At 46.3% G+C, this 27,792-nt stretch overlaps 1 protein-coding gene across 1 annotated transcript in view; it reads right to left on the bottom strand.

Moving 5' to 3' along the window:
- Nucleotides 1-788: 788 nt before the first annotated feature.
- The window catches only part of LOC144781535 (uncharacterized), a 51,172-nt gene continuing 24,168 nt past the window's right edge, over nt 789-27,792 (bottom strand). The window contains exon 2 of the mRNA XM_078660441.1: nt 789-1,508. Within this exon, the coding sequence (XP_078516567.1) occupies nt 979-1,508 (530 nt within the window). The 3' untranslated portion in view covers nt 789-978. The remainder of the gene's footprint in view (nt 1,509-27,792) is intronic.

Below are 27,792 nucleotides of genomic sequence, written 5' to 3'. Positions count from 1 at the left end.
GCACCGCAACAAATCACCGTCTTGCCCTGCAACACACGCCTTGGATCCACCAACGCCGTCAACGGGCCGCTGCCTGCACAGCATTGAGGGACAACGTGTCCTGCAACGCTTTCTTTTCTGCACCGCGACGAACACCGGAACCGGCTTGCACATCCGTGCCGGCCGCATCAAGTTAAAGGTACTGTGACTGAGTCTGTCGACATTTGAGTGGGCCCGGACCGACGCGGTCTGCTGGATTTGTTAGACTGTGTTATTTCAACAATGCTGTAGCGGGACAGGGCTACAGACTCGCACAGAACCTTGATTTAAGCCTTTTAACCAGAACTCTTGAATTCTAATAAGTGCTGTGGATTATTTTTGTCGTTTATTGATTTTGTGGTAACTCTATATAAAAGAATACTTATTTTTGATATAAAACCTTGTGTGGTGTCCATTTGTAGTGTTGTCACTGGGTTACTGTATGTGGTCACAGATGCTTAAGTTACAATGCCTCTGAGATAAAGCCTTGCTGCTTGTGCCAAGCTACCAAGAGGGTGAGCAGGGGTTAATTTAGGAGTGTACCCCCTTACTCTGACTAGAGGAGAGGGTCCCTATTTGTCAGAAGTACCTACCTGTTCCAACTAGAGACCCCCAACTCTAACATTCATAAATTATGATTGCTCAGTTTCCTAGATCTTCTGTGGCCACGGCCCTTCATGGGGTGTAAACTTACAGGGCTTAACTAAGTCACAGTCTTACCTGCTTCACTGATTCAAGCCTCGATTCAGAACGACACATGATTCATGTACTTTGCTTTGATATTTGGATGTGTTTTATTTTGTATTTATGTTTTTGTTCTGTGCAACAGGCAGTAGTGACACAATGCATTATTGTCTGGCAAGTACATATGAGATTTATGCCTCGTTTTCTTTACCACACTTGACTTTAAGTCTTTTATCTGATTATAACAAGGCAACCGGTACGCAGGATGAGACACTTTCATTTGCGAATTTTAGACTTCAGAGATGCCATGGCGTAAGCCGGAGCTTTAACAACGTCGATGATTTTGATTCTCTTGGGATCCCAGACGCAGCTTTCCTCCAGACCACTTGGTACCATGCCACAGTTGGGAGGTACCCACGCTGTGTCATACCCATGTTTGTGCCATGTTTTCTGTAAGGGGTGGCCTTGCCTGTCGATCGCCTTCACTTTGCCGACACGGACTTTGAGCTTTAGAATGACCCTCTCATGAGGAGGTATATTCAGTGGATATCCTTCTACTTTTCTTATATCCCTGCTAACGTAGACTCCGCGGCCGAGCATGCCATCTTTAGATGGAGTGAAACCATTGCTGAGGATGGAAAATGCAGCGGGCACTGATGTTCCATGGTACATTACGTACTCCTTTCTTCCAAAACTTCTTCTGGACCGGGACAGCAGTGGGATGGATTCATCTTGCGGACTTAACCCTTCTAAATGATATGAGGGACCGTCCTTCAAGTCCTCAGTAAGAGCAGCCGAGAAAAGCACTGCAGAGAATAACAGAGAAGACAGGTTTCAGGACTTTGACAAAGACACATCTCAAAATATGACAATTTGGTGAAACCACAGCTTAAAATTGTGAAAACTGCTGGCACAATTATGACAGCAAGATTATCTAGGACCCATCACGCATTTTCATTTATAATGCATTCCCCCACAGTTGGTAGAATAGATTTTATTTAACAGAATTGCCACCCCTTATACACAACACTCCTGGTTTGTACACACTTCAGGCTGATTACGATGGGTGGAATTGCCTCCGAGCAACACCGTCTTGGACTCGGGACCGCCCGACACACGGTTGGCGGTTCCGACTACCGTATAACGATGCGACCGAACACTGTTTTGTCGGCTTCCCGTTGTTCCCTATGGGAGCTTGTGTTCCTCCCAACAACTGGCCAAAACACAGGTTCCTCTGATTAAATGGGGGGTGTGTGGAAAACCCTGCACCCAGTCCCAGGCACACCATGGTGCAGGGTTTTACAGGGGGTGTTCCATAGGTACCCCGTTGGCCACCAACCGTAGGCTGTAGGGGCTAGGGGGCCCTGCCATGGGCCCCTAAAGTCACTTTCTGACACCTTTCCATGTCAGACAGGCCGACGCAGAAAGGCTGTTGGAAGTCTACATCGTAATCCCGATGGCGGAAACACTGTCCATAAGGGGTTATGATGCTTTTCCGACCGACACGAATACTCAGCAAGTCTGAATGACTGGATGGTTTAAATTCCAACCGCATACATCGTAATCAGGCGGTCGGACTGTAAGCTGAGTCAGTCGGAAAGGCTCCGACGTGGCAGAAAAGCTTACAACTGTCTAACCCCGCAATTGCGGTGGCACTTCCAGAGGGCTATCGCATTCAAAAACTTGATAGACTGGGGAGGGCGGCAGGAGGTTTAGCTTTTATCCACAAGGATTCCATTAAAATCTCTATTTTAGACCAACTGTGTAAGGACACATTAGAAATTCTAATCTATAATAGACCTACATCCACAACATAGCGTGAAAGGAGCTCTTGTGTTTAGACCCCCAGGCTCACTATTAGACTTCTCTCACCAATTGATGGAATTTATCTCCCCGCATATCATCGATTCTCGACTAGAAATGTTTTACTTTTAGGTGATTTTAACATCCATAGTGAAAATACTGCTAATCATGATGCCTCAGCATGACTGGCAGGCCCGGCTACACTCAACCTCATTAAGATTAACAACGCCCCTACTCACTCGGCAGGGCATACGTTGGATCTAATTCTTATTAACTCCCCAAATATCCTCTGTGGAGAAACATGCCCTCTAACATGGTCAGACCACTCATTGATCGAATTTCAAATTAGTAGCCCCAAAGATCACTCTGCTCCTAATCCTCACTCTGTGCGGTGGTATAGATAATGGCATAAACTTACAGCTGATCCGTTCCAGAACTTAATTTCGTCCTGGAATCCTGATTTTGATAATGTGGAGGAACACCTGGCCTACTTTAACACTATCATAAAATCTACAGTTGATTATTTAGCCCCGTTGAAACAATGTCCTCACCCCCGCAAATGCCCCCAAACTACTTGGTATTCTCCCCTCCTTCGGTCCAAAAAGAGTCATTGTAAAAAACTAGAACGAAAATGGTGCCTCTCATATGACCCACAGATTAAGGAAAGATATAAAGAAGCACTGGATTTATATCACAAAAACTTAAAATCTGCCAGCAAATCTTACATTGCGAAGCAACTTGAGCAGGCAGGTAATAACCCTAGGACCCTTTAACAGATCCTAAAGTATTTTACAAACCCAAAGGCGTGCAACAATGAAGAGGCCCCTTCCCAAACTCTATGTGACAATATAGTAAATCACTTTATCCAGAAATCGATACGATTTATAACAAAATCACCGCAACTAGTGGTACCCAGAGAGGTTCCTTGACAGAGCACTCGCCGACTACATCAAATGCTTTGCTGCTGAAGAACTTTCTCCTACTCACACCAGATGAGGTAGAATCTCAACTAAAGAAAGTCAAATCTGGATCTTCATTAGATGTCATCCCCGCTAAGACCACCTCCCTGCTCGCTAAGCAACTTGGTGCCCCTATTTGCACAATTCTCAACAGCTCTTTGAAGGAAGGCAGACTCCCTCTTGAATGGAAAGCAGCACAAGTTGTTCCCATTGGAAAAACCTAAAAGCTTCCATGGACGAAGTATCCAACTACCGCCCTTTTTCCTTGCTCCCCCTTTAGAGCAAGCTTCTGGAAAAACACTGAAATAAATACCTATCTGAATTTTTAAATGTGCACAATTCTCAACAGCTCTTTGAAGGAAGGCAGACTCCCTCTTGAATGGAAAGCAGCACAAGTTGTTCCCATTGGAAAAACCTAAAAGCTTCCATGGATGAAGTATCCAACTACCGCCCTTTTTCCCTGCTCCCCCTTCAGAGCAAGCTTCTGGAAAAACACTGAAATAAATACCTATCTGAATTTTTAAATTGCCTGGATGTCTAGCAGCCAGGCTTCCGGGCCAGACACAGCACCGAGTCCACCCTGATAGCAGTAACCGATAACATGAGAATGGCCCTGGACAATGGTCAGGCAGCATTTTTGGTGCTGCTTAACCTATCAGCGGCTTTTGACACCATTTCTCACCGGATCATGCTTAGGAGACTTCAGGACATCGGGGTCCATGGGAATGTACTGAAATGGTTGGCAAACTTTCTGACTGGTAGAACTCAGACGACTAACCTGGGTCCTTTGCGCTCCAAGTCTACAAGAGTAACCACGGGAGTACAGCAGGGCTCCTCTTTGAGATTAATGAGGAAATTAGGATTTAGTCTTATTTTTTACGCTGACGAAACTCAGCTTCTACTCACTTTTGATAAATCTGATCTCAACATTCAACCCATCTTCTCGGAGGGTTGAAGGCCATTGCTGATTGGATGAGGGACAACTTCTTTCAACTTAACGCAGAGAAATCGGAGATTATATTGTTTGGAGATGCGAGATGCGGTGGTGAGTTGGACTCCTAGCTGGTGGCCAGAGGAATTGGGCTCTGCCCCTACTCCTAAAAAAGTGGTCAAAAACGTGGGAGTCTGCATAGACCAGAAACTCACGCTAGGAGAGCATGCCATCAATATGTTTTTACACTCTTAGGGCCAGATGTAGGTAGCCAAATACCGGTCGGTAACGGCCGAATTCGGCCGTTACTGATCGGTATTTGGCTTTCGACATGTAGGGGGATTGCAACAGGGCATTTCGGTAATTTTACCGATTCGGTAAATATACCGGTCGGTAAATTTACCGACCGGTATTTTTACAGAATCGGTAAAATTGAGATGTAGGTGGGACTCTTCAGAGTCCCACAAGCCCTACAAATTCGGTATTTTACCATCAAATTCAATGTGATGGTAAAATACCGATTCAGGTGTGCATGCACATGTGTGCATGCACACCTGTGCCATATGACAGGCAGACCTGCCCTTAGGCCCCGAACCTTTTTTGGGGGTGCTAGAGGGTGTCAAAGTGACACCCCCTGCACCCTTGTCAAAATCTGTATTTACCAAAGCCCATAGGAATGAATGGGGCATTACCGGTCGGTATTTACCGAATCGGTAAATACAGATATTTACCGATTCGGTAAATGGAACATCTGGATGTTCCTACATACCCCCCCTTCTTATTTACCGATTCTTAATTACCGAATCGGTAAAATTCGGTAATTAAGAATCGGTAAATAAGTTCTACCTACATCTGGCCCCAGGTCCACTAAGCAGAGTCTTCACTTTTTTACCCTCCCCTACACGGAAAATGCTTATATTGGCACTAGTGTTGAGCCGCCTGGACTACTGCAGTGCCTTGTTGGACTCAGCCAACGAAGCCTCTTTAAACAAATTGCAGGTAGTCCAGAATACAGCGCCTGCCTAGTAGCCTATGCCCCTACCAGAACGGCATAATTACCCCTCCTGCAACACCTACACTGGCTCCCAGTGCAGAAGCAGGTTACATTTAAGATCTACTGCACTGTTTTCAAAGCTCTTTATGACCTGGGTTCTAATATCTATCAGACAAATTTTGTAAGGTACAAAGCCTTTTCTCAACTCGCCCCCCTTTTTTGGAACTAACTTCCCCTTCACTTACGTCAATGTCTGGACTACTTACAATTTAGAAAGCTGCTAAGACTTATCTGTTCTGAAGTGTGCTTGCTTGACTGAAGTTAGCAGTCCTAGAACGGATATACCCCCGACTGGGTGATTCGGATGCTATATAAATGATTAAATATCAAATATATCAAATATCAAATGAGGATTAAAAACTAATCACAGAAAGATTATCAAAGTAAGATTATATATTTTCTTAGTTTTAAATATTGACATAGTACTGCTTTACTACAGGAAACTATAGAAGTTGTGGGACAAGGAACAGTCTTTAGAGTCAGCCACCAATCCATGCCACAGTGCACATAGGGCTGAACATGGTGCACATTCCCTTTCTTCATCAACACTTTAGCGGGTTCTGTGTGGTTGGCTGCAGTGGGGCTGGGGGTTAAACTATAATACGAACATATTATCCCTGTGGTGTCGACCGGCACTTTGGAGTAAATGTTACGTATCTCCAGGAAAGAGCATAGAATTAATCTCTCAATACATTTAACACATAAAGGAGGGCCAATAATTGCATGGTATTGTAATAAATATACATGTTTGGAACAACGGTATCCCCAACTAAGATGGTGCGGAATTCTATGATGGCATACACTTCTGCTGCATTCTCTTTTGTAGTGCATCACTAGGACAGAGGGCGCAGTCCCTATTTTCCCAGCCATTGATATTCCTCCAACTCTACCTGATCACCTTTCACATCTTCTCTCGTCTACCCTACTTTACCCTCCATTTGCTCGCAAGAGGAGTAAGACTGTTGTGCGAGTGTTTTAGAAGTGTTGAAGTTGGCCACGTATGCGCAGGCTGAGGATTCACTGTCCCTGTTACCTTGTGTGCTGCCCCTTAAAGAAGGCTAAAGAGTACAAAAAGTGATTGATATAATGATTTCATCTGATAGAATTTTAGCCACAGATTCCTTACCTTAGAATAATCCACAGGCATCAGACTAGATCCAGAATTATTTTTGTAAGCAGTATCCCTTGGTAGGTGGTGTCGTTCTGCTCTGCTTGGTGTCACTGGTACCAGAAGTGGCATGTGTGGTGCCTACATAGGTGTCACCCCTATGCGCTGACATTATTTCTTTCTTTTTTATGCCAGTCAGCCCAAATCCAGAGAAGAGCAGCCGCCAGTCACTTTTTGACTGACCATTTTTCATACTTTGTTGAAGATTATTGAGACTTTGTCTGCAGGTGTGCATGAAGACCACCAGAAAGGCAGGGTTTCAGCCATGCGGCACCTGTCATCAACAGATGTTGGTGACAAACCTGCATTTGGTCTGTCTATAGCATCTTGAGCATGGCCAGGACACCAAGACATGGGAGGATCTTCTGTTGCAGCAGCACGGCAAATTTCTGCACCTGAACTAGAAAACACTCCATCTTCATGCGTGGAAATAGAGCAGCAACAGTTGACAGCTTTCGACCTTCTGCCCGAAGTCTGCCATGTTATCTTGACAGCCAGGTGTCCCTCCACCAAAAAAGTATATGCCTGTCATTGGAGCCAGATTTTGTGTTTCTTACGTTAGCCCAGCAGAGCTCTGCTTTGGACACTTTGAAAGGCTATCTTTCTGCCATCTCAACATTTCTGCTGTGGCCATATTGGACATCCCTGTTCAAGTCCCCAATTATGCATAGGTTTCTGAAAGGTCTCTAACACATGTACTCTTCATTATGCCATAGTGGGACCTTAATATAGTCCTCACATCTCTAATGTGTGCTTCTTCTGAGCCTCTTCATAACTGTCCACTCAGGCTCATCACAATAAAATCGGTCTTCTTGGTGGTGATAACATCTGCACGGTCAATGATCTACAGGCACTATTGGCACAACCTCTGTACCTTACCATCTAGCTAGAGAAACTGGTCCTTTGCACTAGAGCATCCTTTTTACAGAAGGTGGTAACTCCCTTTCATGTATGCCAGTCCATCACCCTGCTTACCTTCTGCACTCTGCCTCACCCCTCTAAAAGAAGAGGTAAGATTCCCTTGGCTGGACCCCAAAAGAGCATTGTCGTTATAGCTTTTCCACACAAAAGGGTTCTGGGTGGATGATCAACTATTTGTGGTACATCTGGTAAGAGAAAGGGAGGGCAGTGCACAGGCTGGCTGTCTCACTATGGATAGTGCTCTGCACAAGAATTGCTATGCAGTGTCCAAAAAACAACCCCCTGGAGGTTAGCAAGCTCATTCTAACAGAGAGAAGGCTGCAACCACTGCATTAAATCGCAGACTTCCTGTCCTGGATATCTGTTAGACAGCAACGTGGGCTAACTTCAAAGGTTTACAAAGCACTACTACCTGGAAAGTCAGATCTGGAGTGACAGTAATTTTGCCCATCAGTTTTACAGGTCTTTCTAGTATATTCCGTGGTGCAATCCCATCTACGGGGAAGTATTGCTTGTGTATTTATTGAATGGTAAAGAATCTGTGGCTAGAACTCTCAATCAGATGAACAAGGTACACAGGTAACACATTAGCCATCCTCCCACTCTGTGGACACAATTTGGAGTTCAGGGTTGTTTCCCCTTTTAGAGTACCTTGTTTATGCACCAGTGGTCAGTGTTCTTAGTGGCTCTATGCTTCTGGCATGGGAAGTTGCAAATAGAAACTGATGTTAGCATGCAGGGTTGGCGCCTATATGAGCACTGAGAACATCACTTCCAGGACGAACGACAAAGTTGTGCGGAGCCAAACAATTACCGGAGCACATGGGTACTGCTCATGAACAAGTACTGGATCCAGTCTGGCACATTGGAATTGTTCTAAGGTAAGGAATCTGTGGCTAGCTAGAGTCTTTACCAGGTAGGGGGTTACATGATCAATAATGTCAGCCATTGGTAATCACTCGGGCTGCATCCCAATCTATTATTATTTTGCTCACCATCCCACTTCAGTTTGAACCCAGTTTTATGCAAATAAGTCTTGACCCTTCTCCAATGGGAGCAGTCCAGCCCGAACTGCCTACCATGTTCCACTGTGACTGGTTTCACCCTTGTTATGGGCTCACCAGCCTGGTACAGCTTGGTTCCAGTGTCAGTGTCTTCAAGACCCACGTCTGGGCATACACATCCCACTTAGGTCGACACACTAAATTGTACAAAAAGTGATGGATGGTGCTTGAATTAATCCCAGCCACTGGTAATTATTGGGGCTGCATCCCAGTTCATCATTATTGTGCACATCATGCCACCTCAGTTTTTAGCCAGCTATATGCAAATCTGTCTTGACCCTGCACTAAGCCAGATCTTCGCTGAACCGGTCCTAGGTTGCTTGTATTCTGGTTCAAGGAGGACCTGGGTTGGCTGTTTGGGCTGTACTGTTCCCATTGTAGCAGGGTAAAGTCTGATATAAATATGGCTGGGTCCAAACCGAGTTGACATGGTGAGCAAAATTGGTGGAGTGGGATGCGGTCCAAGCCATTGCCAGTGTATTCCATCCATTACCTTATTGCTGTTGTCCTAGAGAACGTTGACATGGTACGGGCGACTTGGTGGCTTTATAGAGGCCAGCCAATAATTTTCACTGAAGATGCATGACCATAGTGCTTGAAATTATAGCTTGAATTGCCGAAAATGCTATTCATAAATAAATCTCAGTTCACAACTGGCATTCTCGTTGGACAAGAGAAACTCAAAGCACTTCTCTTTCGATTTTGACTATTCCATCCCTGAGCCTGTTAAAATATTTTAACTGTCTCCTTAGTTTTTTTTGCTTGCCCTGTCCCTCCTCTACTCTTAACATATCTGGATGATGAGTAATAGAAATGAGAGGGTCAGGAGAGAGGAGTAGTACATAGAGGTAATGAGAACGGTGAAGTGAGGAATAAAGTAGAGGAGGAAAATGAGGTGGCGACAAAGATTCGGTTGAGTGAGGGGTGAGGTAGGGATAGATATAATATAAAGAATGAACAGTGATGTAGTCTGAAACATAGCTTCATATAGGGTGGAACAGGCAAGCAGAGAAAGTATTATAATGGGGCAGATATTTTTCTAGTATTAGGAACAGAAGTAGAAAAAGCTAGACACAGTGACAAGGAAATATAGCGAGAGGGTGTAGTACATCTGGGTGAGTTTAGAGAGAGGTAAGATAGAAAGACAGCTGAGAAAGGCAGAGACAATCATGTAGAAAGAAAAGGCTGAGAAAAATGAAGAGAGTTGAAAAGTAAAGAGAAAGTGCTGAGATAGAGACGGGTTAAATTTATAAGTGAGGTATAGAAAACAGGACAGATATTGTGAGTAGTCAGGCAGAGAAAGGTGGAGAGGGGTGAAGGGTAAAAAGAGAAATAAGTAGAAAACCATGACACCATTAAAACAAATCTGGGGATGACCACGCATAAATTGCTTTCCAGCTAATTTCAGTCTGAACTCCAACTTGCTTCTTTATTGAACAGGCAGCACACATTCCTAGGGAAAAGCCTGATGATGGAATGGATGTAGTTTTTTTGTATGTTTCCCTTGAATCCTGTGATGCAGAGAATTCTTCCGAAGATCAGCGAGAGTCCAGGTGCTCAATGATTCTGGTGGTACTAGCTTTGCCTCACAGGTTTGCTACTCTGATTTATTCAACCTACATTGCCACTCCAGAGCATGGACTTGCTATCCGTGGAAGGAGGGAACCTTTGGAACCTCTCTCTATAATTACTCAGATTAAGGGTATGGTTCCTTATGAGTTCTCCTTTCAATACTTTTGCTTTTCTGCAGAGAAATTGGAGGTTCTGGCTGCTGGGAGGAAATCCTCCAATGCTCTTTTCATGCTACCTGGTTGATCACTGGTGCAGGTGGATACTGGAAACAACTAAGTTGCAGTCAGTGGGGCCTCTGGGAGAGGCCTGGACAATTTATATCCTTGACTATCAAAGACAGGAAGAAAGATCTAAAGTTCCTAATCCATTCCTCTCAGTGTGGCATCACCCCCACCCCGCCTCCAACTCCTTTGGACCTACATCTGGTTTTGGCTAGTCTGATGTGCTAACTAGTTTAATCAATAGCCTCCTGTGAAAATAGCATTTCTGATGGCCTCGACATTGTTGAAGCGCATAGGTGAATTACAACCCACTTGCACCTCAGAGTTTCTCATGATGTTCCATATGGGCAGAGTGGTCCTTTCTTCCTTCAATTCACATGATCCATTAGATTGTTTCTCAATATTTATTGTTAATGTCCACAGCCTGCTGAGGTAAGATGGTCTTAATCAACTCGAAATTCAATGGCACCTTGCTCTTTTATCCTTACCACCCAAAGGACGAGCATTTGAAAATCCCAACTTTTTTTTACCTTTGATGGCAGGCAATCGTTCTTAAATGGATAATATTTTACATCAACATCACTACAACCTGCGTGGAGCCCAGCTTCCATCTAGTGTTAGGACATAATATCTTGAGCGACACTGGTTTTCTTCAGGCATGCCGCTCAGTCTCAGGCATCTCAGAGTTATATGTCAGTGGCTAAGTGGAATAACCCACATGCAGGGTAGGACTCGACTCAAGGGCAATCAGGCAGTGCCCAACAGATGGGTCTGGCAGGTCAGTATGTGAAGTGTTTTTAGCTGTTTGTGAGCTGGATTCATGGTCTGCTGAGCCGGTTTTTACCGCTGATCTCCTTTATATTGAAACTCTTTATTGGGGACTCTCCTTTGCCACATTGGGTTGTAAGCCTAGACCAGGGACTCCACTTCCCAGGATCCCCCGCACCGCTGACAGTGCTTCCCGCGCCCAGAGGCACATAAATTAAACCGCAAGCTCCCGCTGCACGGGACTCTCCTTTGCTGCATCTGGGTGAGAGTCTGGACCAGGGACTCCAATTCCCAGACTCCCCCGCACTTGTGACTGTGCTTCCCGCGCCCAGTGGTGCATAATTGAAACTGAGAGCTACCGCTGCGCAGGACTCTCCTTTTCCGCATCGGGTGAGAGCCTGGACCAGGGACTCCACTTCTCAGGCTCCCCCGCACCGCTGACAGCGCTTCCCGCGCCCGGAGGCCATAAATTAAACCGAGAGCTCCCGCTGCACAGGGCTCTCGTTTGCCGCATCGGGGTAAGAGCTGGGACCAGGGATTCCATTTCCCAGGCTTCCCCACACTACTGGTAGTGCTTCCCATGCCGGAGGCGCATACATTTAACCGAGAGCATCCCCTGCACGGGACACGTATGGGCTGCGTTTGGACGAAGCTGACCAAGGGCGGGCCCGTCCTTGCCTGTCAGAACCCGGAGGAGGCTGGGCAGGGTCACCCCTATTTCAAGGTACATTCACTAAGAGGCACAAGGTAGGTGTTTGCTAGCATCAACCTATTGGGACCATTAAATCTATCATAACTGACAAGAACTGACCCCGAGCATTTAATATGGGGAAACATATTGGCATATCGTCCACACGCCCTCCCACCAGTAGCATTGACAGGATGCTAGAGAGGGTGGTTAGTATTGTATCAGGCGAGATCGAACTGACTCAGTGCCGATTGTCCCTGGGCAGTGAGGGCCTACTGAAAAGTCCTAATCCTAGAGCGTCCATATTCGACCCTGCACTTGAACCTGCATCAGAGGATTGGCACTAAAATACCCCACTTGCTAGTGGGAGCCCAAGAGGGCGTGACACAGTCCAGTCTTAGTCAAACATGGACACCCCAACAACTGTGCGAATCCCGGCTGTTAAACGCAAGAGGAAGAGTGGGAAGCCTTTTTGCACCAAAAGAAAACAGCCCCTACGAACTTGCTCCTCTCGCACTTGTTTGTCCGCATGAATGTAGTCATTTTCAAGCACTGGTATTTCTGATGCAGCATTAAATGGGAAGTCACACTGCTCCATCTGCACACAGACTGAGGGGACATCTGACCATGGGGGTTTTGGGGACGCCTTTGTTAATATTGTTACTGATACTGTGTCCAGGCGAATCAGCAAGTTGTTAGATCTAATACTTACATCTCTTTTAGAACCCTTAGATCACTTGGACACACTCATGAAAAAGCTTAGTCAACCACTGGAAACAGTACAAATTATGGCTGCCCCAGGGGAAGGGCCCTCTGTTATCCCTAACACCTCTCTTCTTGCTAACCAACCCCCTATCGCTACCGCTATCGCCACCTCTTCCCCCACTGGCCTTTTGGCTGGTAGCATGTGCAGCACATTTAGACAAGTTAGGGAATGTTTTCAACCTAAGGGGAATGTAGCACCAAACCTTCTCCCTAACAGTAATGGTTTATCATCTACAGATGAGTCTCCTACAAATGTGCCCTCTAATTTTATTCCAGGTTGTACTAACAGATCAGATAGTGAACAACCAAAGTTAATGCCAGGTAAACCAAGTAGTAATGCACCCAACATTTTGAGCAGAAATCTTCAGAGGCCAAATTCAGATGTTTTGGGTTTACAACCGGCCCCTTGCCATTATGTGTTGGTGCTAGCAGGTGTACCAACTCTTAGGAGGGACCAGAGGGAGACCTTGGTTTATCTGAGTAATAAATGCATGGATTGGATATCAAAGAACAGGAGTTCAATGCGTCAGACATGAATGAGATCATCATGGTACGCAGAGTTGGGTGGGTTGGTGTCTCTACTTAAAATATAGGAGACTGTATTGTGTTTAATTTTCGTGGACCATCCATGGTAAGATCCCTATTGAGAGCTCATGAGACCACAACAACTAACAGCACTAACACCTGTTCAGTACCGCTGGTCTATTTCTATAAACCGAGCTTTAGTCCTTCGATAAATGAGCCTCCCTTCTGACTGTACACAACAGGTTTCTGGCATTGTCTGAACTGGACACCCTGGATTGACTACTGTCACCTCAGGAGTCTCACGGCACTGTTCACATGTTTGCATTTCCCCCACCTGCAATTGTAACTCACGACTTTGATGTTCCAACTAAGGTTTCCGCCAATTCAGATCTGATTATTTTGAGCTGGAATGGGTCCGGCCTACAGTCTAAAGTACATCAACTGAAATGACTAAAACTGGTGAGACAGCAGGATATCCTCATGTTTCAAGAGGCATGGGCGACCCAAGAACTATATATCGATGTGTTTGAATGGTACAACATTGTAGCCCCAACCCCTAAATTCGGTCGACCCTCAGGGGCCTATCGATCTGGATAAGCATTGCTGCAGGAGGTAGCGTTAAGGCGTTATGTACCAAAAGTGACACCTTCCAAGTTTTATTGTATACAAGGGGTGTTTCTATTTACCTAAGTAACTTCTACTACAACGACTTCCACTTGGCACCAAATGGAAATTTCATACATTTATTCAAATTTATTGCCACCCTACAGCATTGTAATGGACTCAATAAAACAGCTAGTATTTGTTTGGGAGGTGACTTTAACGCTGTAACCCTGTGCAAGGACCAGTAAATGGCCATGTAGAAGAGGACACATTTGCTGCAGGGGTGAGTAACTAATGGAACATTTGAATAATCACAATCTAATCAATGTTATGGCCATTGCCGCCGTAACAATTGATAATAACCCCCCTGAGCCGACGTTTAGATGGAGGGGTAGTGCTTCCAACATTGATTATGTTTTTAGTTCCCGTGTCCTAGAGGATTGTTTATTGAAAGCTAAAGTCATTGTCACAATTTATGGTGGTCACAATCCGATTAAAACAGTACTGAGACTGTCCCCCAGGCCAATATTTAATACTGAATGTGGTGTCAGGAACCTATCACCCTCCACAGACAACTTAAGACTGGTCTGGCAGGGTGTCAACAATACTGACCTGTTCTGTATGATGGAAATGACAACCTGAGCCTTATCGACTCTTCTCTGTTTGTACAGAATCCTTGCCCTGAGGTAATTAGTGCCTTTATTAAACTCGGTGAGGCCATCAAATCCTTACTATCGAAATCCACCACTGTTGTGCAACGTGGACCCAGATTGTTTAACTGTGAGTGCTCGGAGGCTAATAGACAGCTACGCAAGGCCCTGTTGATCAGTCCGAGGTGCAACCCACTTGTTAAATCGTTGAGGCAGAAGAATAAGCTAGCGACTTCTAAAACGAAGGAAGAAATGCTAAAAGACCGCTGTCAGTCACTTGTCAATGCCGCCAGCCTAAAGAACGGGAATACATTTTGGGCTGCTGTTAAAGATTTGAGGTCAATGGGACAGTTACTGACCTCGATAAGCTGCAATATAACAAGTGAATAATGGGAAGACCATTTATCTATGATCTACACAGCCCCAGCAAAAGAAGCAGACCCTTTTAACCTCTTCGATGCTGATGACGGCTCCCGGCCATCATGCGTCACGTTGGGCGTGTGCTAATGACGGCCGGGAGCCGTCATGACCACGCCCGCGATCAGAACCTTCAGCACTGCGGCGGAATTCGCGCCGCAGTGATGAGGTCTAGCACAGGGCCCCAAGTAGGATTTTAATATTGTTTTCTTAGGTCAAGGAAGCCATCCACCAGAGTGTGGGTAATAAAGCCCCAGGTCCTGATGGACTACCCATCGATCTCATCAAGCACAAACCTGATTTTTGGGCGCCGCTTTTGTTAAACGTTTTTAATATTTTAACTAATGCCCCACTACCAAGCTAATGGTCAACAAGCATTATTGTTCCGATTTTTAAAATGGGTGATCGCTCCAAACCCAGTTGCTACAGACCGATTTCCTTGATAGACAACACCCTGAAATTCTTAGGCAGAGTATTATATAACAAGATCCTAATATGGACCGGGGAAAACCGTATTTTAGAATCATGTCAACTGGGATATAGGAGCAAAGTAGGCCCAAACCAACAACGCCTAAATCTTAATTTAATCATTGAGAAATGCACCATAGCACAGTGATCACCAATATATTTGGCCTTTATGGACCTGACCTCTGCTTTTGATGTTGTTAACAGGTCACGTTTATGGTCCATTCTTTTAGAATATGGTTTAGACTAGGCATTGGTGGATTTTCTGATCTACATACATAAAGATTTGAAGGCCCGGGTTAGGATTAATGGCGGGGGCGAGATTTCCAATGATATTAAAGTACTTAGAGGAGTCAGGCAGGGGTGCGTCTTGGCCCCTCTTCTTTTTATTTTCTATATTAATAATTTGCACAAATAATTGATCAACTTACTAATGATGTGCCCAGAGTTAACTCCCAGTGTTATTATATGCTGATGAGGCGGTTTTAATCGGCCGCACACCCAATGCCCTACGTATCCTAGTGCAGGGATTTGATGATTTTATGTCCAGTCTAGACCTGTGTACCAATTTAATAAAATGTTTCATAATGTCTTGTGGGCCGTGAAAACTTTCCCTAAATTTTGTATCTGTGGGAAACCAAAATTTAAAATGCACTAGCACTTTTCCATATCATGGGTTGTTTTTGCTGTGAATGGCACCTGGTCTGAACATGTGGTGTTTTGTTTTGTAAGAACAAGTCCCCAAAGGCCACCAATTCCATTCTTCGTCTTCCCCGGCCAAAGAGGACAAGGGCCATTTTAGCTATTTTAAATTGTTTGAAATCCCAGTGTGTCCCTATAGCTATCTATGGCACAGAGGTTTGGGGTACCGCTAAAAGCTACAGAATCCAGCGAGAGGAAAACAAATTCAGTCGTAACTATTGGGCGCACCGATCTCCATCTCTCAGTATGTTTGACATAGTGAACTGAAATTAAGCTATATTGAGGATTTCATATGGGCCCTACCTGCTTTATTTTGGCTTGCCATATGGAAAAAACCAGCAGCGTCCCTCACAAGAGAGATAATAGGTGACTGCATTAATTGTGAGAAGGGGATGGATACTCCGTGGTTTGCAGCAGTGAGTCAGAGGCAGAGTAGCGTTAATTATGGCAGGTCCAAATGCAAATGAGACTTACGTAAAAAAGACCTTAGGATCACGCTAAACACACTTTATAGCACAGAAAGACTGGATAGGGAATCTAAGAAATCAACTGTTTCAAATTTTATGAGCATCAAACACAATTCCTACCTCCCTAATTATCTCAGAATACCTATATGTCATTGGGAGAGGGGACTCTTTTTCCGTTTAAGGGCCAGTACTGTAAAATTCTTGCTCTGTTTCCCCCTTCGGTACAACGCAAACCCTGACTCTTTGCCCTGCCGTGCGACGGTCAGAGTGGTCAAACAATTTTATGTGTTTTATTCTTCTGCAACTTTTATATAAAGTATGCAAAATGGCCTTTAATATCGTTTTTTTAAAAACTTTGCCTATTCACTTAGTAGATGCATATAGGAGCATATTCAAATTGGAAGATGATGAGTTAGTTTCTCGTGTTGGCACTTTTTTGAGAACCGCAGTACGGGCCCGTAAAATGATGTGTAACCCATAAAGAGTGCCTAAAAATGTGCGGGCTCCGTTAGAAACCTACTGTATGTGTTTTTAAAATATTTTGCACTTGTGACCAATGTTACTGAAATAGTTTTATTGTGAACATGAATTTGTGCTTTTAATTTGCTGTATATGATCTTGCTTTTATGGATATGGTTTTATCCGAATAAAGTATTTTTGAACTTTGAACTTTGAAAAAAAACATTGCCTGCAGCAAGCACAAATCCATGCAGTCTTCCATACCTTTCAAAACTTTTATTCTGTGTGTCTTTGCAAGTTCAAAACTGCCCCAATTTGCAAACATGGGCCACTTTTTTAGTTTTCTAATTCGCTAATGGGGGCCACCTTTATTTTAGTGACCGGACCCATTTTCTGTCCCAGTCCAACAATGCTCACATGCACTGTGCTGACACCATGATATTTAATCTTCTACCCACAGGGAGTCGCGCGCACCGCAACCCAAAATGGCCGCCTAGCATAGGAGCTCTGCATCGCGCCGGACTCTAAACGCTTCTTGTAGCGGTTTTGCTGCCTTCCCCACCGTCATGGTGTCATAATCCTAATTCGGAACGCTGGCACTTTCAGAGGGTGCCGTTTTCAGACCTCGATGTCATGAAAAAGAGATGATTTCGCGCAGATGACTTTGTATGCTGTATGATGGCTGCCATTTTGTCTCTCTCCCTGACGGTTTTCTCTTCATAATTCTCCTCAGGACGACCCTCACTGCAGTTATTTTAGGGTTTCCAGCATGTTTTAGGTACTTTTTTATCTGTGACTCCTGTTCTGCTGTGGGAGGTCTTCACCTTTGTCGAATTTGTTCTTTTCTGAAGTACTTCGCTCTTTATCCTGTGTGGTACTATTATTTTTCTGCAATCTTTTTACCTCACTCCATGGGTAGGAGCAGACGTCTTTTGCAACACGCCAAATTGGAAGTAAATACTCCTGCTACTTCTGGAACCAGCATCTCTACCTTTAATACATATTCCTGTTTATCTCAGTTATCGACACACAGAGACTGTCTTAAGTCCCATTGCTATGGCATCTAAAGTGCTGTTACCTTCGACTTCTGGCCAGAGGCTTAAACAGGATCCTCCTTCTCCCCCTAAGTAATCCTCTCCGGTTTCCTTGGACATGGTTAGGGAGGAATTACGTGCCCTCTGACCATTTACTGAGGAAACCAATTGTCGCTTGCAAACGTTGGATGTTAAATGGTCTTCCAGGGAGTCCCGTATCACTGTGGTGGAACGTCATCTTAATGACGTACAGGTCTCATCTACCAAAATTTCCTTGCTGGAGAAGGAAATCTTACAATTGAAAGAGCAACTGAGGATTTTGAAAACAGGAACCGTCACAATAATCTACACATTTTTGGTCTTCCTGAAGGACTCGAAGGTGACGACCCAGTCACGTACTTTACATTTTTTGCCGCAGTTTTTTAATCTCCCTTATTCAACTAAATTGAACATGCAACAAGCTCATAGACTGGGTCCCCGTCTTTCTTCATCTTCTGCGCCTTCCAATCCTCTTGGAATCATTATTTTATTTCTGCAATTCACTGACCTTTTGCTGGTACTGAATGCCGCTAAAGCCAAAAAGAATCTCTCCTGGCATGGTACCAAAGTATTTCTCTCTCAGGATGTTCCTTTAACGACTGAAGGAGTTTCTGGACCTTCGTCCTGCTCTTCGCTCCCTAGGTGCAGGATATGGCTTATTCTATCCCTGCCTCTTTAAAGTCACCTTTCTCAACAAGACTTCCACCTGAGGATCCATCTGACCTCCGCAGATTTATCCAATCTCACTCTACTACATCAATGGAGATGGCTCTGGAACTTGACTGTTATACTTCTTTTATTGCGCTATTCCATTGAAGTTGTTGTTTTACTTTCTAGTTTTTAGATGCCATTGCTTTTTCTAGCTCTATTGTACATAACCCCTTGTTTCCTTTACAGATACATCGTTAGTTTTTTACCTTAGTCTTCTTCATGTTCTTACCTCATGCTCTTGTTTTTATTAGACGTCTTGGGTTATTGTCTGGCCCCCTTGTTCGAGCCATTGCTTTTATTGTCCATTATTGTCTCATCCGTTCTCTTGTTCCATGACCTTGATGGACACAGCTCCCTCTTCTTCCTCTTCTCTGGGAAGAACTATCTGACTGTATTGCCCTAATTTATTTTTATGTTATTGGATTCCATTGTTCTGTTTTGTTCTCTTCACATATTCTTTGTTCCTTTTACAGGTTCAGTGTAATTTACCTTGCTCTACCCATGTTCCATGTTCCCGCTCCTCGTCGTGTTTATTTTATTGATGTCCTGGAGTGGTGTGTTGTTTCCATTGTCCCTTGCCGCCTCTCATCCTTTTCCCTTGTTTCCTTAAGGTACGTCTTGCAGTCATTGATTTTACATGTACTGTCTTCTTTTGCTCTTACTCTTTCTTCCCTTCCTTTCTTTCCTCCTTGTTATCTCTAATCCTTTTTCATCTTCATTTGTCCTATATTCTTCCTTTTCCTACTGGTAACTCTGTCTCCTTTCCCTTTTACTCCTTTATCTTTTACTTCACTTCTCCATTATTGCTTGTTGTGTTCATTATGTATTTTTGAATGTCTTTACATTCAGAGTTATTTCCTGGAATGTGAAAGGTTTCATTAACTCTATTAAGAGAAAGAGAATATTATTGCATCTGGCCTCTTATAACCCTGATATGGTCTTTTTACAAGAGACCCACCTTACAGAAACTGAGGTATTGAAATTAAAGAGAGGTTGGGTGGGTTCCATTTTATTCTCTCCTTTTTCAAATAAGAAAAACTGTCATAATTTTGTGTCATAAAAAATTGAAATGTAAAATTTTATCGCAAGAAATTGATACTGAGGGGAGATGGTTGTTAGCTAAGTTATTAATTAATAATATTTCTTTGAGGGTGTTTTATGTTTATGGCCCTACTCATCCTGATTGTTCTTTCTGGCCTCTGATTACACAGAAATGTATTACATTTAGAGATTATTATTTTATGCTAGTAGGTGACTGCAATCAAGTTGTTGACCCCTTTATTAACCGCCAATCTCAGGTTCGCTTCACTCCCCACAAATCCCACATGCCTTTCCTTGACACTATATCCCAATCTCACCTCTTTGACTCTTGGAGACTTTCTCACCCGATACTCTTGACTTCTCTTTCTTTTCTCCTCCTCACATTTCCCTTTCTCATTTAGATTATATTTTTCTTTCTCAATCTTTATCTCAAAATTTGTTATCCTCCTCTATTGAACCTATTGTTATCTCTGATCATGTCCCAATTATAACTGATCTTGATTTGCTCACTCCACGTCCCAGGTCCTCCCATTGGCGATTCCATAACACTTTTCTTCTTGATCCTCTTTTCTCTTCCTCTTTTGTCTCTTTTACTAACAAATTATTTGATCTAAACAGTATCACCTCTTCTTCCCCACATGTTTTATAGGACTCCTTTAAAGCTCCCGGGAGAGGTTTCATTATTGATTTTTTTTTTTTAAAGAAACGCTTTCTTCAACAACATAAAGCTACCCTAGCGGAAATTAAATCCTTGGAAAATAAATTTTATACGTCATCTGCGGATTCTGTACTTTGAGCTCTGATACATGCCAAATTAACATTTAACAAAACTTCTACTGATAATGTGGCCTCCATTCTTCTCCGTACCAGTGCTCGCTACTACTGAGGTCGAAATAAGGTTGGGAAAATTTTAGCGAAGTATCTTAAAACCCGTAAAGACCGTACTCTGATTGATTCTATCTATTCTACAGATGGTTCTCTGCTACACAAGGATCAGGATATTCTAAAAAACAGAGGGCACTTTTCAAGAGGCCCCAATTTGCCTACACGCAAGGAGGGTTGAGAGCCTATGTTTTGTAAAAACTATCGGCCGATCTCCCTGGTCAATGTAGATTATAAGCTATTTGCCAAAACACTGGCATTACGTTTAGATCCCCTTATGTAGTGGTTCCCAAACTTTTTTGACCCGTGGCTCCCTTGACCTAATTGGCAGTTGGCCGTGGCTCCCCACCATTTTTTTACTCGCGCACCCTTTGGGAACCACTGGTCTACATGAAGAATCAAGTCTAGACGTGATGAAGGATTCAGAGAGTAGCCATCACTATTATAAAACTTTATTTGCAATCACAAAGATCTTAAAAAAGTGCATCTCAATGTATACAGCACCATCATAGAGTAGTATAAAGCACTCCCACTAAAAGTAACCAGGCTAGAGAAAGGCTCAAGCAGCTCTGTGGTGTTACAAGAAGTTTACGTGGGATGGGCTCTGATCATAGGCGTCCGAAGAAATGTTTCCGGGGGCAAATTTTAACTTCATCACCATCCCCCTTGCATCCTTCTCCCCTCTGCCTTACACCCTTCTCGTCCTCCCCCTTGCACCCTTCTCCCCCCTTGCACCATTCTCCCCCTCACCCTTGTACCCTACTCCACCTCCGCCTTGCACCCTTTTCTACCTTGCACCATTCTCCCCTCTGCCTTGCACCATTCTCTCCTCTACCTTTCACCATTCTCCCCTCTACTTTGCACCCTTCTCCCCTCTGCCTTGTACCCTTCTCCCCTCTGCCTTGTACCCTTCTCCCCTCTGCCTTGCACCCTTCTCCCCTCTACCTTGCACCATTCTCCCCACTGCCTTGCACCCTTCCCCTCTCTGCCTTGCACCCTTCCCCTCTCTGCCTTGCACCCTTCTTTTCTCTGCCTTGCACCATTCTCCCCTCTGCCTTGCACCATTCTCCCCTCTGCCTTGCACCATTCTCCACTCTGCCTTGCACACTTCTTCTCTTTGCCTTGCACCCATCTCCCCTCTGCCTTGCACCATTCTCCCCTCTGTCTTGCACCTTTCTCCTCACTGACTTACACCCTTCTCCCCTCTACCTTGCACTCTTCTCCCCTCTGTCTTGCACCCTTCTCCCCCTCCCGTTGCCCCCTTCTACCCTCTGCCTTGCACCCTTCTCTACCTTGCACAATTCTCTTCTCTGCCTTGCACCCTTCTCCTCTCTGCCTTGCACCCTTCTACTGTTTCCCTTGTAAGCTTCTCCCCTCTGCCTTGCACCCTTCTCTCCTCTGCCTTGCACCCTTCTCCTCTCTGCCTTGCACCCTTCCCCCTCCTCCTTGCACCCTTCTCCCCTCTGCCTTGCACCCTTCTCCTTTCTACCATGCACCTTTCTCCACTCTACCTTGCACCCTTCTCCCCTCTGCCTTGCACCCTTCTCGGCCACCCCCATGCACTCTTCCCACCCAATGGAGGGGTCTGCCACCTGGAACAATGGCACCATTTCAAAAGCATGATGGACTCCCCGTGCCAAAAAATGAATGTGTCCGTCTGTAACGCAACTGGTGCTAATGTAAAGCGCTCTGATGCCTTCGGGTGGAGTTCGCGCTATATATAACTGCAAAAAAATACTTGGTCGGGGGACTTGTGCTGCTTTTGGGGAACATTGAATCAGATGACGTAGTAAAATTACAAAGAGCACAGAGCAAGAGGCTTTTCACATCACCATAAATTCATAAACAGCCTCTGAAGACGTATAACCAGTAGGCGCCTACATGAAACAGTGGAGACTGGGAGGGATTTATGAGGCCAGGATTGAGGCCCTCGCCCAGGACCATATATGTAGGACAACGAGGCCGAACAAGGGCGTCACAGGAGGACGTCCTTGAGGGAGCAGAGCAGGAACACGAAACTAAAAGACAACACACCACACTCTCCAACATGCAGCAGTCACGAGGGATGACCCCTCAACGAGGAGTGAGACAAAGACAGAAGCTGGCAGAGTACGGCTGCATCAGGACATAAGGTGCCCACCCAACGCTCTCCACCAGGTCCCTAACCCTGCACCCTCCCACCCAACGCTCTCCACCAGGCCTCTGACCCTGTACCCACCCAACGCTCTCCACCAGGTCTCTGACCCTGCACCCACGCACCCAATGCTCTCCACCAGGCCTCTCACCCTGCACGCACCCAATGCTCTCCACCAGGCCCTGACCCTGCACCCACCCAATGCTCTCCACCAGGCCCCTGACCCTGCACCCACCCAATGCCCTCCACCGGGCCCCTGACCCTGCACCCACCCAACGCTCTCCACCAGGCCCTTGACCCCCCTCCCACCCACCCAATGCTCTCCACCAGACCCCTGACCCTGCCCCCACCCAATGCTATCCACCAGGCCTCTCACCCTACCCTCACCCAATGCTCTCCACCAGGCCCTGACCCTGCATCCACCCAATGCTCTCCACCGGGCCCCTCATCCCTCACCCACCCACCCAACGCTCTCCACCAGGCCCTTGACCCCCCTCCCACCCACCCAATGCTCTCCACCAGACCCCTGATCCTGCCCCCACCCAATGCTATCCACCAGGCCCCTCATCCTGCACCCACCCACAAAACGCTCTCCACCAGGCCCTTGACCCCGGTCCCACCCACCCAACGCTCTCTACCAGACTCTTGACCCTGCCCCCACCCAACGCTCTCAACCAGGACCCAGACCCGGCCCCCTCCTTCGCAACACTCTCCACCCGGCCTCTGACCCTGTGCCCACCCAACGCTCTCACTAGGTTCCTGACTCTGCACTCACCCACTCAACGCTCTTCACCAGGCCTCTGACCCTGCACCCACCCACCTTACGCTCTCCACCAGGCCCCTAACCCTGCACCCACCCACCTATCGCTCTCCAACAGGACCCTGACCCTGCACCCACCCACCCAACGCTCTCCACCAGGCCTCTCACCCTGCACCCACTCACCCAACGCTCTCCACCAGGCCCCTGACCCTGCACCCACCCACCGAACGCTCTCCACCAGGCCCCTGACCATGCACCCACCCAACGCTCTCCACAAAGCCCTGACCCTGAACCCACCCACCCAACGCTCTCCACCAGGCCCCTGACCCTGCACCTACTCAACGCTCTCCACCAGACCCCTAACCCTGTACCCACCCACCCAACGCTCTCCACCAGGCCCCTGACCCTGCACCCAACCACCCAACGGTCTCCACCAGGCACCTGACCCTGTACCCACCCACCCAACGCTCTTCACCAGGCCCCTGACCCTGCACCCACCCACCCAACACTTTCCACCTGGACCCTAACCCTGCACCCTCCCACCCAGCGCTCTCCACCAGGCCCCTGCACCTACCCACCCAACACTTTCCACCAGGACCCTAACCCTGCACCCTCCCACCCAACGCTCTCCACCAGGCCTCTGACCCTGCACCACTCACCCAACGATCTCCACCAGTCCCATAACCCTGCACCCACCCAACGGTCTCCACCAGGCCTCTGACCCTGTACCCACCCAACGGTCTCCACCAGGCTCCTGACCCTGCAGCCACCCTCCCAACGCTCTCCACCAGGCCCCTGACCCTGCACCCTCCCTCACCCCACCCAATGCTCTCCACCAGGCCCGTGAGATGCGTGCCCTGGTACAATGTCTGCCATGAGTGAGAATTAAAGGCATTCTCCATCAATCACTCATTGAGATGCAGAGTGCGAGGATCATGTGACCTGGCAGCACAAACGAGGGGGAGAAATTGCGGCTGCAATTTCCATGACCCACATCCTGCGCCACGGCGCGGCGCACCGGGATGCCGCAGTGCACATTTTGGGAACCACTGCCCTTATGCCTCATTTGGTCGGTAAGGAGCAGTGCGGTTTTGTCAAGGGTAGGTTGACTTCAGATAACTCTTGTCTCATTTTTTAATGTCCTAAACAAGATTCCTTCCATCTCCATATCTCTAGCAACCATTTCTATCGATGCTGAAAAAGCATTTGATAATGTAGATTGGTCCTTTTTATTTGCTGCTTTGAAATGGCATGGTTTTGGTCCCAAATTGATTTCACTTAAGAGCCTCAGTACTAATCAATGGTTGCGCTCACCCTATTTTCCCCTTAAACGTGGAGATCGTCAAGGATGTCTCCTCTCCACCATTCTTTTTGTCCTTGCTCTTCAACCCTTCTTATCTTCAATCTGCAATAATTATTCTATTTCTGGATTTTCTTATGGTGATCAACACTTAAAACTTTTCACTTATGCAGATGCAGTTTTTGGGCTTGTCTTTAGTCCAGTAGAGTTAATTACTTTGTTGGGGAACAGTGTGCATCAGTGATCTGGATGATTCAAAATCAATGGGGACATAACAAGCATTAGCTAACCAGAAAGCGCAACATGGGATTTGGTAGTGCTTTCAATTAGCAGCTTGGGGCTAAAATGCAGACAGACCTATCTCCTGAGGCAGAAGCCGGGAGTTCTATTTTCACGCACTTACTCCTTTTTTAAACATTTGATTGTCACTAATAACGTGTACTTTTTAAAAAAAACTCACCAGCTAGTAAGAGCACTTCAGAGCATTCGCTCGACTTGGGACAGGCACGCACAGCGGATCTCAGCGCTGCCGCGCAGCCTCCCACAACACTCCCCCTGACGCCATTACCGGCCACGAGAGAGGCCACGCCCCTTTTTAGGCCACGCCCATCACCGCCGAGTATAAAAAAACGCTGATTACAAGCGACTCGCCAGACAGACCTATCTCCTGAGGCGGAAGCCGGGAGTTCTATTTTCGCGCACTTACTCCTTTTTAAACATTTGATTGTCACTAATAACGAGTACTTTTAAAAAAAAACTCACCAGCTAGTAAGAGCACTTCAGAGCATTCGCTCGACTTGGGACAGGCACGCACAGCGGATCTCAGCGCTGCCGCGCAGCCTCCCACAACACTCCCCCCGACGCCATTACCGACCACGCCCCTTTTTAGGCCACGCCCATCACCGCCGAGTATAAAAAACCGCTGATTACAAGCGACTCGCCAGACAGACCTATCTCCTGAGGCGGAAGCCGGGAGTTCTATTTTCGCGCACTTACTCCTTTTTTAAACATTTGATTGTCACTAATATCGTGTACTTTTAAAAAAAAACTCACCAGCTAGTAAGAGCACTTCAGAGCATTCGCTCGACTTGGGAGAGGCACGCACAGTGGATCTCAGCGCTGCCGCGCAGCCTCCCACAACACTCCCCCTGACGCCATTACCGGCCACGAGAGAGGCCACGCCCCCCTCTCTCTAGCATAAAACATGTGCATCCACCGGAAGCGCAGCGGACGAGCGCAGCGGGAGTGCCGTTTGAGCGCCGAAGGCGCGCCTAAGGCAAGCCCGTCTGCGCCCGTCCGCGCCAGACAGTGCCCAGAGCCCAAACCCCCTGCTTTACCCTTTCCATTACCCCATAAATACACCCAGGAAACACTGCATAGGCTAAGGGATCTTTCAGCCGCCCCCTGTCGCTGTACTATCTCCTTAGCGGAAGGACATTCCCGCTGTCCAAATTGTACCTACAGGTTAACCCCACACTTCCCCCCTAAACCACCCTGTCTCGGGATGGCCCTGCTTAATTGCAGATCCCTCCCGAAGCACCAGACAGAAATCAACTTACTCCTGCAGGATTCGGAAATCGAGGTACTCTTTCTCACAGAAACTTGGCTCACCTCAGACTCGGAGCCAGATATTATTCAATCGCTCCCACCTGGTTACCTCATAAAGTACCAGAATAGACCGTCCGGTATCGGAGGTAGGATAGCAATTATATATCGAGACTATCTGTCCTGCCAGTTCAAAGAAAGCCCCATCTTGGACTGTGAAAATTTACATTTCTCTATCCACCGGCCCCCTTCTACTACCATCTCAGGGATACTTGTATATCGCCGCACGGGACCGCAACAACGTTTCTGTGATTCCCTATTGGACTCCATCCCCTCCCTCGCATGCTTATCTTCGAACTTCATGGTCTTGGGAGATTTGAATCTACATTTTGATGACTTCTCTAACAAAATGTCTGCTGATCTCAAAGCAGACCTAGCCTCGATAAGTCTACAACTACAAAGCAACCAACCCACCCATAACAAGGGCCATCTACTGGACCCTATATTCACCAATCTTACGAGATTGGTAGTAAATTCCCCCATCCCTGTTCCATGGTCAGACCACTTCTTAGTCCCTTTTAAGCTAAAACTCTCGGTGGAGGCACTTGAGAGACCCCCCCTCCCAAGCACCCTCCCGCCCGTGGAAAACTCTGGATATAAATTCCTGGGCACAAGTACTCTCTTCCACCATACCAGCTCTTGACCCAGACCCCTCCAGAGCAGATGTCCAAATACACGAGTGGATTAATCAATCCCTCGATGTTACCCTGCCAGTCAAATCCCTCCCCAGTAAAAAGAAATCGGCCAAATCCCCGTGGTTCACCCAAGAATTACGAAATCTCAGAAAGAAATGCAAACAACTCGAACGCCATTGGAGAAAAAACTGGATGACGGAAAGTAAAAAAGAGTACAGGGTTGCCATCAAGCACTATAAAAACTGCATTAAAAAAACCCAGGTAACCTTTTTCGAGGAAAAGATATCAGCGGCAGCTAACTCTGCGAAAGAAACTTATCGCATAGTACGCTCACTTACCAAAATTCCAGACCCCTTACCCACACCCGATCCTTCGGGCAACAGATGCAACCAGCTTGCTGAGTTTTTCTCATCAAAAATTGATAACATTCTTATTTCACTTCCTGGCCCCAATTCCTTTCAAACCTTTCAAACCCCAGTCACCCCCCCCCGTGCCCTGAGGCGCCACACCTCCGAATCTTTCCCCAGATCACCACAGAGATGTTTCTGTCTACCTTACAAACCGTAAAAAGTGGTGCTCCTTCAGACCCAGCTCCTATGAGCAAATTAAAATTGGTCGCCTCCACGGTCGCCCCTCCTCTAACCCACCTCATTAATGCTTCCTTTAGACTGGGCTCTGTTCCTGCCAACTGGAAGAAAGCCACTGTCAGGGCTCTGCTAAAGAAACCGCACCTTGACCCCTTGGATC

This window comes from Lissotriton helveticus, chromosome 9, assembly GCF_964261635.1.
Source record: "Lissotriton helveticus chromosome 9, aLisHel1.1, whole genome shotgun sequence".
NCBI lineage: Eukaryota > Metazoa > Chordata > Amphibia > Caudata > Salamandridae > Lissotriton > Lissotriton helveticus.
The sequence above is the reverse complement of the archived record's forward strand: the minus strand, read 5'-3'. Positions and strand labels throughout refer to the sequence as shown.